This window comes from Equus asinus, chromosome 21, assembly GCF_041296235.1.
Source record: "Equus asinus isolate D_3611 breed Donkey chromosome 21, EquAss-T2T_v2, whole genome shotgun sequence".
NCBI lineage: Eukaryota > Metazoa > Chordata > Mammalia > Perissodactyla > Equidae > Equus > Equus asinus.
The window spans coordinates 79,798,688-79,816,396 of NC_091810.1; the positions used below are offsets into that span (position 1 = coordinate 79,798,688).

General features: G+C 42.3%; 1 protein-coding gene across 3 annotated transcripts in view; it reads left to right on the plus strand.

The window, feature by feature from the left end:
* The window catches only part of ACP3 (acid phosphatase 3), a 46,441-nt gene that overhangs the window by 13,384 nt on the left and 15,348 nt on the right, over nucleotides 1–17,709 (plus strand). For all 3 annotated transcript variants that reach the window (XR_011496519.1, XM_044754656.2, XM_014858004.3), the window contains exons 3-9: nucleotides 601–687; nucleotides 1,408–1,560; nucleotides 5,795–5,893; nucleotides 7,387–7,479; nucleotides 9,098–9,230; nucleotides 13,803–13,885; nucleotides 15,677–15,780. Coding sequence is in view for 2 of the 3 variants with exons in the window: in XM_044754656.2 (XP_044610591.1) it covers nucleotides 601–687; nucleotides 1,408–1,560; nucleotides 5,795–5,893; nucleotides 7,387–7,479; nucleotides 9,098–9,230; nucleotides 13,803–13,885; nucleotides 15,677–15,780 (752 nt within the window). In the remaining variant the exon portion in view is untranslated. The remainder of the gene's footprint in view (nucleotides 1–600; nucleotides 688–1,407; nucleotides 1,561–5,794; nucleotides 5,894–7,386; nucleotides 7,480–9,097; nucleotides 9,231–13,802; nucleotides 13,886–15,676; nucleotides 15,781–17,709) is intronic.

A 17,709-nucleotide genomic window follows, 5' to 3' on the forward strand; every position in this document is an offset into this window, starting at 1 on the left:
CTTGTTAAAAACAGATTCCTGAGCTCCACCCCCAGATTCTGATTCTGTAGATCAAGGTTGGAGCCCAAGAATTTGGTTTCTAACATCCTCCCAAGAGGTGCTAATACTGCTGATCCACAGACCACACTTTAAGTAACAGGCTCTAGTTTTTCATGAACCAGGCACAGGTAAACTGGGCAGATAATAAGTCATTGCACCCAGAGGTTGAAAGTGATCTTCGGATTCATCAAGTCCAACTTCTTATCAGGTGGTTGAATTTCTTCCACCAAACTGCCATCAACCGCTCAACCAGCCCCTTGAATGCTCGACCAACAAAGATGAACCATTGAACGCTCTACCACACCAAATATGAAGCCTTTACTTAAATCAGATCAATCACCAACTGTTAACTGCAAGGCTCTATGTTAAGTACTAGCGAAGATGAATGAGTTTTCTCAGGGAGTCAGGACTAAAGCTGTTTCCGTTTTAAAATGTATTGTCATTGTGGAACTTAATGTACACCATTGTTCACTCTACCCATTCAATGAGGAGAGATGAGACTCGTAGATGAGATTCCTAGAACTTACTTTCACTAATTTTTGCTTTTGTTTGTTCCCATAGCTGGGCATGGAGCAGCATTATGAACTTGGAGAGTATATAAGGACAAGATATGGAAAATTCTTGAATGAGACCTATAAACGTGAACAGGCAAGTTGGGGAGCTAAGAGCGGGAACCTTGTCCCTTGCAAGAATTTAACATAATATTCCATTTTTAAAAGTCCTTTGCGGGACTAGCCCGGTGGCCGAGTGGTTAAGTTCCTGCACTCCGCTTCGGTGGCGCAGGGTTTCACTGGTTCGGATCCTGGGCGCGGACATGGCACCGCTCATCAGGCCACGCTGAGGCAGCATCCCATATGCCACAACTAGAGGGACCCACAACTTAAAAAATATATACAACTATGTACTGGGGGAACTTGGGGAGCAGAAAAAAAAGATTGGCAATAGCTGTTAGCTCAGGTGTCAATCTTCAAAAAAAAAAGTATTAAAAGTGCTTTGCCTGTTTCCCAAGGAACTTATATAAGTCAGAGATTTTGTTTACAATTGTACTCCTCTTTATACAAAAATTTTGTTCCTATAAAATTTATGAATATGAGTAAATTCAAAATTTTGTGGACACCTATGGCAAATACTTTGGCTTGGCAAGTAGCCACCACTGAATTGGTCTCTTGTCAATTCAACTATTGCAAGCAGGTTTCTACATATCATGGCGTGCTAATAATACTGTCTATCTCATAATAGGAAATTATGATCAAAATGTCTGCTAATATTTTGTGGGTGCCCCTGCCCTTTCTCAAGTATACTACTAGCTCCACAGGAAAAACCCCACAGTTCCTCTCAGTTGGATTCTGCTTTGGTTTTCCCCTCTAGGTTTATATTCGAAGCACAGACGTTGACCGAACTCTGATGAGTGCTATGACAAACCTTGCAGCCCTGTTTCCCCCAGAGGGTGTGAGCGTCTGGAATCCCGGCCTACCCTGGCAGCCCATCCCAGTGCACACGGTCCCGCTTTCTGAAGATCGGGTCAGTATTCTGGGAAAACCAGGAGATGCCATTGGGCCTGGAACAAGAAAGGCAGGCTGCTCAGTACTTGTCTGGACACTCCATGGGCTGTGCAGTCTTAACTCTTTCCTAAATAAAAGTGCAGAGGACAATGTAGGTCTTAGAAGCCCCTAGGCAAGAGACAGTAGGAACAGAAATTTCTCTTTGGATCTTTATTATCCCCTTTGTTTTGCCACTCTTTCAACTTTTGGCAATTTGTCCCTCTCCATCTTTACACACACACGAGGCTCCCAGTGTTCTGCCTTCAATTCCCAGGCTTTTGGTACCCTACACGGGGTTCTCCTCGTCCGTCCAAAATATCCTAAGATCTCACTACCTACAAAATACACATCTCCAATGAAAAATCCCCATTCCGAGGTAGAGGAAAGAAAAAGATTTGAGTGGCTAATTGGGGCCCAATACTTTATATGTGTCATCATATTTACGTTTTGTAGAAACCTTGAATGGACGATATTAGTGTTCTCCTTTTGTAGCCATGGAAATAAGTGCTCAGAGAAGTTAAATAAACAAAATGAGCCCAGAGCCACACAGCTGGGTCACATCACTATGGGACCAGAACCAGGCCTAGCTCATTTCCTACCCTGCTAACTCGTGGGTCTCAAACTTGGCTGCATGTTAGACTCACCTGAGAATTTTATAAAACTCCTGATGCCCAAAACATGACATGACAAACCAGAATCTCTGAAGGCAGGACCCAGGCATCAGTTTTTTAAAAATAATCTTCCTAGATGATTCCAGTGGACAGTCGAGTCTAAGAACCAGTACTATAAACCAAGCTGCCTGAATGAGGCTGTTTGAGAGAAACTCTCAAATTTATTTACACTGGGTAGGACTAGCCAACAACTTTTCAACCTTTTCAGAGGAATTGCTATTTTTTACACAGTAATAAATAAATCTAATCTCCCAGGTGTGGAATTTAAGACTATATGAAAGAAACAGTTTGGAACAAGAAATCTTTCCTAATTCCCCCACAGTCAGCTTAAAAGCATGACCATCTCACCTGTCTCAGGCTTAGCATGACTGCTGGACTCAGTCTGTTGGCCGGTGGCCTCTGGGGTGGGTTACTATCCTCTTTGCCTTGCCAGTAAACCCAGAAATTTGGCTTCATTACTGTGACTGGCGACTTAAGAAATTTTCCCAAATGCTTTGTAGAAACAGCCCAACTCTGTCAACCTCACTCTGGGTAAACCTACTCCCACCAATTTTTCTGGTGTTTCTTGAAAAGACAGGATGATTTATTGATGCCTCTTTCCTTCACAGAATCAAGAGTGAACTATTATCATCATCAGTATTCTTAGGAGTTTATGAATATTTTCTTCCAAAAAGAAAAAAATCACTTTTACCACAGCTTTTTCTGCATAAAGATTGGACGGCAGCACTAAATTTAGCCAGTGTAGACCAAGGAAGCTGTTTAACCTTAATTCTGAAAAGTAGTAATTAAATTACATAGTAGAGAGAATACAGCCGCTGTTAGAAGAGGACGAGAGAAACAGAGGAAGGGAGAGGGAGAGTGAAGCCAGCAAGGTTGTCTACCTATGGCTTCTAGCTACCTACTCACTAAGATGCACATAATTCTAACATCAACTAAGAAATCTGACAAAATCAATCAATCAGCACAAAGTTATTCCCAGAGCTGTGCTGAGCGCTGTAGAGAATTATGAGGACAGGTTTCTTCCCTAATTTATAATCCATTTGATGAAAAAAGATTCACGTGTGTAAAATGTGTAGCACAAAATGCAAGATGGTGGGAGATGATTTCAAGCACAAGTGGTACATGCTGGAGGAATTCAGAGAATGAGACAAATGTGGAGCTACTGAAGGGCAGTCATTCAAGTCTTCATAGGGAGAGTGAGAACTCAGAGGAAGGGTAGGAAAGGAGAGAAAGGCAACCCAAAAAGGTGGAGTGAGTGAATACGCAGAGTGCTTGCTCTTATTCGTTCAGAGTTCACATTTAGAAAGAATGGACGTAAGACTGAATAACTATGTTGGGCACAGATTAGAGAATCCAAATTTAATAGCCAGAAGGAATCTTGAGACTGAAAGGCAGTGTGATGTAGAAGGAGGGCTGGATATGAAGCTGGGAAAACCTAAGTCTGACAGCCGACTTCCACTTCAGATACTTGACCTTGAGCAGCCTCCCTGCCCCTCAGTTTCCTTTTCTGTAAAATGAGAACTCAAAAAATGAGTACCCTCCTAACTTCTTCATAGGAATTTGTGAAAACCAAGTTATTTAAGAAATGGAAAAGACTTTGTAAACTTCAAAATGCTGGACAGATGTTTAGGTGATTATTCTGTTTATTTGCAGCCTGACTTTCAATACGCGGGATGAGAAAACTAAAGTCTAGAAAGGTTAAGTCATTCGTTAGAACCTAGACTTTTCAATGAATGGTCCTGAGCTTTTTCCCTCAACAATGTCATTTCGCCTGTGGGAAAACTTGAAAGCCATTCAAGGAAGTTTAGATGTAAAGCAGTGGACATAAAAGAACCCTGCATACATTCTTCAGTACCACACACGCGCGAGGAATGGTGTTTTGAGGCATTTGTCTGACAATGGCTTAGGAGGAAAAGATACTGGAGCCTCTGAGAATAACTGTTGAAGCAATTTAGAAATGAGGACACGAAGGCCTGAAATTAGATGGTAAAGACAATAGAGGAAGGGAAGCGAGGTAAGACCAGGTGACCCATAGAATCGGAAATGACAGACAGGAAGTAACTTATAAAAAAAATGTTTTCTGAGTTGCTAATACTACATCCTGTTCTAGGCACTGGCAACACAGCAGTGAACGAGATAGACAAGATCCTAGCTGTCCTCAAGTTTATATTTTATAGGAAATAGATGATAAAGAAGTAAATCAATAAAATGATCTCAGATGGCAATCAATAAATATTGAAGGAAATAAAACAAGGAATGTGGTAGTGGCTGGGCAGGATGGCCAGAAGTGGGAGTCATTGAGGGGAATGTCTCAGGCAGGAAACAGTCTGCAGAGACCCCAGATTTGTGTGTTCAAGGGACAGCAAGAAGCCCACAGAGCTGCTGGAGAGGAATGAGAGGGAGCGACAGCGGTGGGAAAGCAGGACAGACAGCTCACCAGGGGCTAAGTGAGTTTGGATTTTATTCCAAGTAAGATGGAAAGCCAGTGAAGGTTGTAAACCAGAGAATAGCATGATCTGATTGATGCTGTAAAAAATTCGTGTTCACAAAAAGAAAATAGAAAGGATTAGTGTAGCTGCTGCATGGAGAAGGAATTGTGAAAGAAAGAGTAGACACCCACCCAACGAATAGGAAGCTCTTGCAGTAGTTGAAACACAGAATATGGCGGCTGGACTGGGAGAGGACAATGGAGATAAACAAAAGGGGTCTATTTTGGATAGATTTTGAAAGTAGACAAGCAAAAGTGTTTAGTCTATGAAGCAGGATGATAAATTTTGCCATTGGCAAAAGTAGAGAGATTACAAAGAGGAAACAGTTAAAAATGAAGTTAAGTTAGGAAAGCTTTGTATATGTTAAATTTGAGGAAGAAGAGAAACATCCGGCTAGTAATATCCACCAAGGGCTGGAAAGGCAGGACTAGCCAGATGTAGAGTAAGAGCAACAAAATAAACTTGAGTCGCCAACTTGCACATTATAGTTAACACTACAAAAGATCACCGAATTTAAACTCAGTTAAGGATGATCAGTTTGTCCTCATAAGAGGTTTTAGAATACATGTTTCTATAAGTTTAGTATGTGCCCTTATTTTAATAGTCCGTAAATTTCCAAGAATTAAGTCAATAAATGGTTAATCAATCTCTTAAGATTCTTTCCAGAACCTCTAAGTAATTTCTCTATACTCTGTGTGTGCATGTGTGTGTGTACAGGCGCACAGATGTGCATCTAGTGCTAGAAATGAAAGAGGTCCAGGAGAAAGAAGGAAAGAGGTATCATTTCCCACAGAAAAACCAGGAGGTGAATATTTACCAATGGCAAGTTCACGAAAGAAAAAAAAAATAGGTTTTCAGTTCTGGGTACATATTTAAGACATGCAGACAACTTATCTCTATTCCCTCGATTTTAGAATTTCCATTTAGCTCAAAACACATTTGAATCTTTTATTCAAATCACTTTGCACCTAATGAGGCTTAAAATATGTGTTCAGCTTCTTTGGCAAAGTTCTTCTGACTAATGAGAGATTTATGACTTTTCTTTTGTCCTCAGTTGCTGTACCTGCCTTTCAGGGACTGCCCTCGTTTTCAAGAACTTGAGAGTGAGACTTTGAATTCGGAGGAATTCCAGAAGAGGCTGCATCCTTATAAGGTTAAAAAACAGTGTCATTTAGTGATGTATAGGAGTATGAGGTCCAAGACAAACAATGAAGCTCTAGCTTCTTAAAAGTGTGGGCAGAATGTGGCAGCCAGTGGCTGGATGTGGCAATGGGTTAGGATGTTTAACGAGGGTCCGTCATCGCTACCTGGTCCCTTTCCCTGTGCCGGGGCCACAAGCCAGGAAAGAAGCCAGTCCCTTTCAAATCCTATACCTGCGTCCCTGAGAGGAACCAGGTGAAAGTGCATGGCTGGATCAGAATAAACGCAGATCTTGAAACAATCTGTTTATTGAGGGTGAGGGGCTGGGGCTATTTTCCTCATATACAAAAGATAGTCTTTTATTTTATTCATAGATTTTTTTTAATTCGTAGATTTACTACTATTGAACCATTTTTACATTTCTAGAATCAAGCCCCTTTCTTTTAATATGATATTGAATTATTTGCTAATATTTTACCTAGACATTTTGCACTGATGTTCAAAGTGACTGACATTGGACTATAGTTTTCTTTTCTGGCCAGTATTTGTCAATATCAATATTGCACATAGTTCATAAAATTTTTTGAAGGTTTGCTTTCTTTTTCTATGCTCCAGAACAACTAAAGGAACATTAGAATAATGTACTCAAAAAGCTTGGTAGAATTCCTCCATAAAATCATCTGGCCCTGGAGCTTTTGTTTTGTTTTGTTTCTTGAGGGGAAGCTCTTTAATAATTGTTTCTATTTGTTTTACGGAAATCTGTTTGAGTTAATATTGGCAAATTATATTTTCCTAGAAAATTTATCCATCAGACAAACAATATCTTCCAAAAACTTTCCTAGAAATTGCTGCCGATTTTATCAGGCAGATAGCTGAGCAGTGGGTCTCATTATCGCAATGATTCAAAAAAAGTACAGAACCTAAAGACATGTTTGCATCCCGTCCACATTTCACGCTTACAGCCAGACCCCAGGTGCTGTTTCTGTTGCATCTTCCTGGGGTGCTCTGGCCTGAGACATGTTTTCCCTTCTCACAGCTAGTTATTTACATGTGAGTTTTACTTCACCTACTTGCAAAGAGAATTTGGGGCAGTGTGCTTCAATCTGATTCCAGGACAAACCAGGGACATATAAGCCAGCATTTGCCTGCATTTTTAATGTAATAATGAGAAATGATCAATTAGTGTTTATAAAGTTCTTTGGGTTGGCATTATCATAGCCAATATTACTGGTGCACTTTTCTGTGAAGAACAGCAGGTCTCAACGGGGGCACAGCTGCCCCACAGGGAACATTTGACAATGTTGGAGAAGTTTTGGGTTGTCACAGTTGAGGGATTAGTGATGATGCTGGCATCAAGAGGGTAGAAGCCAGGGATGCAGCTAAACCTCCTACAAAGCACAGGGCAGCCCCCAGCAACAAAGAATTATCCGGCCCAAAATGTCAATAGGGCGGAAGTCGAGAATCTCTGGGGTCGAAACTCTTTTTCTCCCTCTGTGTGTGTTTCAGGATTTTATAGAAACCTTGCCAAAACTTTCAGGATACCATGGCCAGGACCTTTTTGGAATTTGGAGTAAAGTCTACGACCCCTTATTTTGTGAGGTAAAAGAAAAAAATATCAAAGAATAACTTGCAGTCTGATTTTATGACATGCCTATTTCGAAATGAATGAATACGTTTTCTTTTGCTTTATTTTAGATGTATTACTTACACTTCCTTTGACATTGAAATTCAAGACTTCTTTATATTAACGTGAAAATTCTATCTTCTCTCCATTATCTATGTTTTCACCCTTTATGAAATTGCGAGCAAAATGGCTTTGCTTCTATGCCTTGGCACTTACTTATCTTTCAGTCACTCAGGAATGCTGGACTCCTGTCATGGATTTTAATGAAAAAAAGCAATGTTATGGTACAGAAAAAGAAAAAAAATTATGTCATTTCTGGATATAGAAATAAGCGAGCCAACTTTCGGCCAGGGTATTGACATTGGTTTGTTGGGAAAGAATCTCTTCCTTGCTGTACAATGCATATGAAATTGTAAGTTTTGTGGCTAAATTCCCGTTGAGTATTTTAAGGCTGCATGGTGTTTTTTACTCACCATGCTCCACCTGCAGGCCAAAAGGAGTACTCTATAGTCCTGTTTTCCCAACCAGTTCACTGAATCCTGGGGCAAAATTCTGACCCTCATATGACTCATATCCACTTCTAATTTTAGATCAGCATGAGGGTCTAGGGGGCAGCAGTTACTCTCATAGTTCTGTCTCAATAACAGATAACACAGTTTGCCCCCCTTTGTGATAGAATTCGTTGCCCCAAGCACACACTCCTTTCTCAATATTTTCACTCTGTCATCAACATCTGTTTCAAGGAAGATTTGTTAGTCTTATGAAAGATCCTTCAATCAAGACAAGATCCCACATTTTGGTTCAAGTCTTGCTTTTTTTCTTCCTTCCTACAGTTTAATCCAAGCTATTCATCATGTGGTCATGTGTGGTTTCTTTTTTCTTTTTCTTTTTTTCTCACTTCTTTCCTCTGTAGGCCACTTCACTTTGGTCTCCTCCTTTATGATTTCTCTCTCTCTCACTCCTGCCTTTGAAATTGGGGGACTGTTCATCAACTCTTCCTAGCAGGTAATAAGTCTTGGCACAAGGTCCCTACTTGGCCTGCTCTGCAGCATATTTGTCCATTTAACAAATATTCACCAAGTGCCTACTGTGTGCAAGAGGCAGACTTTCCCCAAGAGTCTGTGAACTAGACGCAGATAGGAGGGGGGTGTATTATTGAAAGCTCCAGAAATATGTGACCTTTCCCAGCTGTCCTCTCAGGCCCATCACTCAGCTTGTAAGGAACCATCATCTAACCCTGTCAGCTTTTATGTTCACCACAGGTGAGTAGAAAGATTTCCAAACCTTTCCTGAAGGAATAAGGTACATTCTTGCCATCCCACACCCTTACTCTGCAAATAGGAATCACCCTGTTGATAAGGAATCACCCCTTAAAGCTAGAAGCTACAGGCTTGGTAGGAAGGGGAAAACTAGTTTCTGTGAATTTTCCTCCTAAAAATCAATTTACTTATCACAAAGTAAAGTTTTCCTGAAAAGAAATGGCAGGACAAGAAAGGCTGGACCATGTAGTTCTTGTGGGAAAAAGAGGATAAAATGTCAACAAAGACAGTCAGAAATGAAACTACACATTTTCTTCCTCTTTCTTTGCTACAGAGTGTTCACAACTTCACTCTACCCTCCTGGGCCACAGAGGACGCCATGACTAAGTTGAGAGAATTGTCAGAATTGTCCCTCCTGTCCCTCTATGGAATTCACAAGCAGGAAGAGAAATCTAGACTGCAGGGGGGTAAGTATAAAAGAAATGAGGGGAGGGTATTGGATTTGTGATTGAGTGATCTGAATCTGAGTCTCACCACCAATCGGCTGTGTGACCTGGGACAAGTCACTTAATCACTCCTGCACTAGTTTCCATTCTGAAAAATGGGGATAATAATGATACCCGTGTTGTAGTAGTGAGGAGTAAAATGAATGTATGTCTTCAAAAGGCTTAGGACAAACAGTACCTGGTACATAATAAACTGTCAATAAACATTATGTGTTGTTATAGTTATCAACATTACCTACTCTGGGTCTTAGTTTTCCTATCTGGAAAATGAAACCTTTGGGCTAAAGCTAAATGATACCTTTCATTCTTTCCAGAATAAAGAATCAAGGATTTCATATATGAGCCCCATAAAAGTCAGTTGTGTCTGGCGGCCTATAGCTGAATTTTTCAAGCGGGAGGTATGAATAAAGTGGTCTGTTTTCCTGAAACCCTTGGTGGTCACCATTGCTAAAGTTGATAAAACATATTTTGCAGGCTAATTATGCCCTGTAAATTAATACACATCGCAACTGACAAGTTTATGGCACAGCTTGAATCTTTCCGTTGGTATTAAAAGGTGTTTATTTCTCAGTGATGCCTCTTAGCTGGATTTGGCCCTTCATAGCATAGGACACCTTATCCTAATGAAGCTAGACCCAGAAGAGAGGAGGCCAAGCTCTTGTAATCAGGACAGGTGGTAGAAGAAAGAAGCCAGGACCAAGCAGGATGGGGATAGATGCTGAGGCTTCTGAGGGCAGCTGCATGGGCAGGCCAGGACATCAAAGAGTGTGTCAGGTTCAGGTGTGGTTAACGTAAGCATTAAAACTAAGGCTGGAGAGCAAGAGGAGGTCCACCATGTCAGGTTGACACAACAGTGAAGCAATTCTAAGCCACAGGAGATGTTCCAAGCTATATACACCAGACAGTGTGAGGGGAGCAGTACAATCACATCAGGACTCCAACCATCACCAGATCCTATTCACCATGAGGTCAGAACAAGTTCAGCAGAACCCCAGGAGAACACACAGAGGCAAAGCACCCTGGGGTTGGAACAGACTAGGAGGACATTCACTCAGGGCTGCGTGGCTAGAGAAAGAATTCAAATCACCGACCAGGAGAGGAGTCATTACAGCTAGACAAACAGATACAAAGGGTGAGGGAAGCTGTAACCAGGAGAACAGCTAATGAAGCGTGAAGTCAGGATGGTCAGGAGCAACTTCATATGAGGTGAACAAAATATCTTGGGGCAAATAATTTAGGACAGTGGTCATTAAAGATGTGAGGATGCTGCAGACTGGCTGTTAGAGAAGTCTTGATTGCATGGCACAGAGGCAGACCAGAGAGAAATGTGCAAGTCCTGACTCCCATTTTAAGGGCATGAGCAACAAGATCCAGCCCTTGGGGAAGGGAGAGCAACCCGAGATGAGTCTTAGATGGAATCTGGTATGCTGGGGAAATGATCAGACAGGATACAGACTGCATGTAGGGACGGAGCCCAGGAAGCAGTTCAAGCTCAAGTACTAAACAACAAAGGATGCAGAGGGTGGAAGTTGGGCCCCGTTGGCTACACAAGCACCAGGCCTCCTTCCTGGACCACCAGGTGCCAACAGGATGACTCAATTCCAAGCCCCATCACATGGTGGATGCAGGACTCTTGATTTATTTCCCCCAACCTAGTCATGACAGGCTCAGGAATTCAGCCCCTCACTACTTAAAATGCAGCCCGGGGACCGGCAACATCAGCATCACCCAGCATCTGGCTAGAAATGCAGAATCTCAGGCCCCACCTAAGATCAGCTGAGTCAGAAGCTGCATTTTAATAAAATCCCAAGGTACCTCACATGGACATTAAAGTTTCCGAAGCACTTCTCTACATGCAAGATGGTGAAGAAAATGGCAGGGAAAACCAGGCTGGAGTTGACAATAATCTAATAAGAGAGGCAGTGGTTTGTATCAGAATAATAAAAGATTGGGTTTATCCTAACAGCTCACTCTTTTTCCTCTTTCTTTCCGTTGGCTATTAGAGATTGCATTTCGGGGAAGTCACTTCCCCTCCCTGGGTCTCAGTTGCCCCGTCTGATGAGTGCATTAAACTAGATTCTGTCTGTGAGAGTCCTTTCCTACGTGTTCTTTCGGTCTTGGACTCTGAAGGCTGGCACTCGTGTGAACACACCTGTCCTGTTTTCTGGAGGAAGTCCAGTGCCATTGATAAGCCAGGAAATTGTTTCCGGAGTAATTCCTGCCAAAACACACACTCCGCCTGTTGTTCAGATCTGGCTGGGCAAGAGAGATTTCAACTACGTGCTTGTTGAATGATGAAGCGGCTGAGCACAATCCTGCAGAGAAAACGTGTTGTCTAGATGACACAGAGTCACAAGGAACATCAGGACTTTGACTAGCATCTTCTGACCTTTGCCGAAACTTTTGTTCCATCCGCTGGTTTCAGAGGTGACACTTCAGTAATATCCTTCCCCACCCCGCTGCTGCACACACACACACACACACACACACACACACACACACACACACATACGTACAAGCATGCACCAGAAAATCCCTACGGCTCATTTAGGAATATATGGTTGGTCATATCTGTATTAATGGAAACGTCTTCTTGCTCTAGACCAGGGGTCTGCAAACTTCACCCTGCAGTCCAAATCTAGCATGCTGCTTATTTTGCTATAAGTAAGATGTTATTGAAACTCAGCCACCCTCATTCATTTAGGCGGTGTCTATGGCTGTTTTTGTGCTTCCACCTGAAAATGAACAATTGTGACAGACCATATGGCCCACAAAACCTAAAACATCCACTATCTGGCCCTTTACAGAAAAGGTGTGCCAACCCCTGCGGTAGCCCAGGAGTGAGGGAAGTGAAGTTTATGTCTTCCAAGCAATGGTATTTCGTCTAGTTTATGCAGATTTAATAAATGATGCAACAGGGAACTCAGAAGCTAGCTGACGCTACAGTGTGGTCTAATGATTAAGAGCAAGGGTTTTGAAGTCAGACATGCTGGGTTCAAAGAAGCTCAGCCCCTCTGCTTACAAGTCGTGTCATCTTGGACAGTCCCTGAACCTCTCTGAGCCTCAGTTTCCCCACCTATAAAACATAATTATTGGCATGCCAGCCTGAGGATAATCATAGTAATTACCCCTAGTTTCTCCTGGGAGAGGGTGGCCAATCACCCCAGAGCCCAGCACTGCTATCACGTTCCATTAGCAACACCGAGTCTGCTGCAAAGTTACCTGTTGACGAAGGACAAGTTGCTGATTGAAGAATCTGGCTGTCATGACTCCCAGAAACTTGCCACAGAGTTTAGTACCAACACGGCGTGAAGATCAAGCGGAAGTCCTTCAAGAGCTCCCAGAGGGCAACCTCCTCTGTACAGAAAGACACAGACCTGTGGAGATGTAGCATGCGGCTGCTCCAATCACAGGCAAGGAGGTCCCAGGACCTACAGAAAGAGCAGATCACCTGCCTCCATAATTAACCCCTTACTGTGCTTACTGGCATAAACAGTCTCTTCTTACTGTTTTATGATCTTTTGAGGACAGGAATTGTGTCTGATTTACCTAGCGTAATATCTGTCCATTGTAGCTGTTCAGTGTGTGTTTGCTGAGTGGACCCCAGAGAGTGGGATTGTAGTCAGTCTGTTAACATCAGTGCCCTGCTCATTACAAAAAAAAAAAGGTCATCCTTAAGCTAGGAGAGCACATGTATAGTAGAGAGACCACCAAACAGAGACACAAGGAGTCTTCAGGTGCTGGTTGTGGAAGTTCTTGAGGCAACGTGTCCTCAAAACAGCACCTAGCGCCACAGGTACCCCTCAGCCTTCAAAGTCGGCAAACAGGATGGAGACTCTGCGTTGTCCATCTGCCTTTCACCACCTCAGGAGCAACAAACGTGAAAGGCAAAAGCTCTCCTCTACTGAAGACAGATGGAGCCCTCAGATAAAAGCTAAAGATGCTGGCTGCCCCCTTATTAGTGATACCCGACATAGCCTGGAGAAATGGGCCACAGAAAATAGCCCATTACCCGTGCATACATCCAGAGAGCTGCTGTCTCCCATGGCCTCTCACAGGTCTGATTGCCAGAGTGGAAGCAAGAGGTGTGAAGACAGAGAAGTACATGCCAGCTGTCATTTCGGGCCAGCACTGGAGAAGAGCGGTGGCTAGCAACTGTCTGAAAAAAGCCATCTGAAATTCTTTCTAAGTTCGCAGCCTCCTAACTCAAGCTTTAGCAAAACCTGGTCTAGTAGAGTCCAAATGTGCCAGTCCAGCTCTCCTTCCCCAGCTATGTGAGTCACTTAATGTCTCTGGGACTCAGCTTCCTCACCTGTAAGTGGGGGATAGAAGTCAGGATTCAGTAAAATAATGTCTGTAAATCACACCACAAATGCATAGCAGATGCTCAACCAAGTTAGTTCTTTCCCTCTCTTCTTAAGTCTTGAGAATCACAGCAGAGAGAATCACTAAGTATGAATTAACAAAAAGCTTATGAACTGAAATATAAGCCCATGTTTGGTTCAGCTCCAATGTTGGTCTATCTTATTTAAGGTGTCCTGGTCGGTGAAATCCTCAATCACATGAAGAGTGCAACTCAGCCATCCAACCACAGGAAACTTGTCATGTATTCTGCAGTAAGTATTTTTGTCTCCGCTCAAATCCATTTGTTCAAGTGTGTGATCTCTTGGAGGAGGGGGCCTCATAGTCTTCATCATTCTTTCCCTATAGCCTAGTAAATGGTAGACACCTGTTCAAAGCTTTTAAAATCAAATACATAATTCTAGCCCTTGAAGAACTTACCATTTAATACTGACAAGAAGACAAGTAAACACATAAACACCATACAAAGCAGTGTAGAAATGCCTTACATGCCAGTTGTTTCATGCCTCAGAGAAGGAAAACATCCCTTCTGTTCCAAACTAAAGCCAGGGCAGCAAGAGGAGAGGCAGAGTGGCAGCAGGGTGATGAGGAAGGCTGAGTGTACAGGACTGGGTGATGACTTGGAATGTGGGTGGAGGGCAATGACATGGAAGGTGCCTTGATGACTGGAAGGAGGGTGGAACCACTAACAGAGGTGGTCTTGGGCCGGGTGAATGTTCCCATTAGACAATTTGGTTGGAAATGGCAGGAGGCATCCAAGTAGAAAACTCCAGATGGCAAACGGGCTAGAAGAGGGAAAGGGAAAGAGAGCTGCATCCTGAAGGTAGAGCTACATTTGGGTGCAGAAAGAAAAAAGAGAGAGAGCAATCTTAGAGAAGACTTCCATCTTGGAGCGGGAGGCAGGGAAAGACGCATAGTTGTGGGCGAATTCTGGGGACATATCACACACTGAGATGGCGTCCATGGAGTCTGGGGTGAGCAGGGAAACAGGACACAATATGCTGACTCAGTCTCCCACCCACTGTCTCCATGACAGCGGATTTCTCAGATGTGGTTTGGCTGGAGAAAGCCACGTTTTCATTCTACAAGATGATGGAAGAGGTGACTAAAGATATGGGAAGGTTTTTGATTGTCTGGAGTTCTAAATGGTATAGACTAGAGAAAGAACCCATGGAGGGAACGGGATGCAGTCCTTCCTGAAGAGAGGCAGACCTGGAATTAGTCAATTCTGCCAGTTTTTCTAGTTTCTATATCTGGTTTCCAGTTCTAATGTGTTGTGTGATTTCTGGCAAGTCATATATCTCTAACTCCATTTCTTTCTCTAGTAAATCATTTCTAACCCTTTTGAAGATGTGTAACTGCCATATAGTTTAGGCAACCGAATGGTATGCCCATTTTGTAGATATGGAAGTTGAGGACTTCTTAAGATTAAATAGCTAATCAGTGGCAAAACTGGGACTGAAAACCGGTCCTCTATGCCTTCCAGACACTCTGTGATAAACCTTTAACAATTAGTTTTACGTTACACACCCTATTTCCTTCTATTATATCCTCTCTAAACATTCATAACCTCATATATTCTTTCCCAACTTTAAAATTGCAGATTACTCTATAGGAAAAGATATAATATAGCATTAATGTGTTCCAAAATATTTTAAAATTTAATAAAAATCAATGAAACAAGCTAAGATAGAGATATGTTCTACTGGGAAAAGCGTGGGACAAAATTGGAAGACTTGGCTCAAATTTACTTTCTTCCATTTGGGGTTAAATGGCATTAAGCAAGTTACTCAATTTCTCTGGATCTCAGTTCATCTTTAAAAAGGAAATAATGATATGTATATAAATCTTCCTGCCTAGCACACAGCAGATGCTCAACCAGAATTAGTTCTTCCCCTCTCTACTTCTTAAGTCACTAGGTGTATTGGAAATATAATTGAATCAGAAACCATTACGGCGCTCTACAAGTACTTAATGTATGCCTATTGAACGTAAATCTGAGCCAGAGGTAAAGATCTGAAACAATTTGTTTCAAATCTCTGTAGCATGACACTACTGTGAGTGGCCTACAGATGGCGCTAGATGTCTACAACGGAATCCTTCCTCCCTATGCTGCCTGCCACTTAATGGAGTTGTACTCTGAAGCAGGGTGAGTATCTGAGAGGTACTTTTCAAAATTAACATCCCTGGACCCCGGGTTTTGTTATTATTATTGTTATTGTTGGTTTAAGGGTTGTTTTGTCTATTGATTGGTTTGAGTTGGTTTTATATTCAGAGGCAAGAATGGTGCTGACTAACAGTATCTTTGCTAGTCATGACCCCTTTTTTCTTTGTTTTCATGAAGGCTTTTATTGGGAAATAATGTACATACACAGTAGATGCAAAATTTGAGAGAACCACCCTAAGTCATAGAAATTACGTTTTTTAAAAAAAGATGAAGGAGTTCTAACACATATGTAGACATTACACTGTTCTCTTGGAAAACTCAGGCTGATAGAAGATGCCAAGAGAAAAATAAAGTTGGTTGATAGTTATATAATAATGTTCTTTCTATTAAAGACTTCAAACGTATCCATGCAGCTTCTGGTGATTCATATCTGCCAGTTAAGATGCTTTAAACACAATTTCTGACCAGTGTTCACCACTTTGCAATCTGGTGTGGCCCTCCACAGCTGACCAAGGCTCTGCTTGAACCCACTAGAAAGACCAAAGTTAGTGACCGAATGTCTGAGTTTACCCAGACTGAAGGGCTTTCCAGAATGCATGAGTTTCATTGTTAAAACCAGGAAAGTCCTGGGCAAACCAGGAAGAATTGGTCACAATAGCCAAGGTCACACCAAGAATTTGTATCAGCTGTGACACTGGCATGCTCATTGGAAAGAAGACAGAGGAGGTGTTTTGGGCAAGTCACCAGATCTTGTGGGATATTATTGGTGGAATAAGAGCAAGGAAGGGGCTGAGTTAGGGCAGTGACCCCAGAGTGTTATTTCAGAGTTAGTTGTGGAGGTTAATTTTGCCCTCCCCACAAGGCATTCACGAGCTGCAGGCGGGACCAGCTTGACTGTGCAGTAGCATAGACTGTGCTCAGAAGAGCCCGTGCTTGGTTTAATGATCTGCTGATGCCATCTTAAAATTCTTAATAATTTTTAAACAAGGGGCCCTGCATTTCTTTTTGCAAATTGCGTAGTCCTGGCTGTTGGTTTCCAGCCCCCTGGATTTGTAGAGTAGGAAAGGAGAAGCATAGAAGCCTCATCCTCAGCCACCATCCTTACTGTTTACAAAGGAAGCGAGTCCTGCACAGTTAGGGAAGGGGAGGGTCATCCTTTATTGACCCTCTAACCCGGTGCCAAGTACAATGAGATAGAACTAAAATGTGATCTTAGCTATCTTTGCTCTCAAATATCTAGAGTCAGGGTGGAGAGACAATACCCACAACATGGGGAATAGCCAAACAGAGCAGAAAATGGGAATGAGAAGACTGTAGATATAAAGTGCTCTCTTAACAAAGCCTGCATAAGTTTGCCCCTTCGAAGGTCAGCTCTAGGCAGAGTTAATAAATCCAGCGAAAATTCCAGGATCAGCTCTAGGAGTAGGCACTATCTCTTTGGGGGTAACACAAAAGAAGCTGCCCACTTTACTCGAACCTCCCACCTCTTGGTTTCTGCACCTCGGTGGTCCTGAACCTGCTTTTATTTAGGGCGCTGCAGCGTTTCGTCCAACTGAATCACTTTCTGAATCAAGTGGGGGTATCTTTCAATGAGATACATTGACATACAGAAAAAAACTTAACCAAGGGCCACTCACAGGTAGAAGTCAAGTTTGTCGTCATATTGGGTTTGTTTTTTTCTAACACTTCAGAGAAATGTCAAGAGTGAAATTTGCTTTTAAATTAGGAAGAAAGAGACTCCGAGTTAACAGATACTGTATATGCCTACATCCAAAAGTGAGCCTGAGCGTAAGGCAATCCCACCTTTTCCCTGTGAGAAAATAACAAGAGAGACAGAGAGGATTTTTAGATTTTTAGCCATCTTAAATATATAAACTTTTAAGGTTGTAGATAAGATGGCTGAATATATTC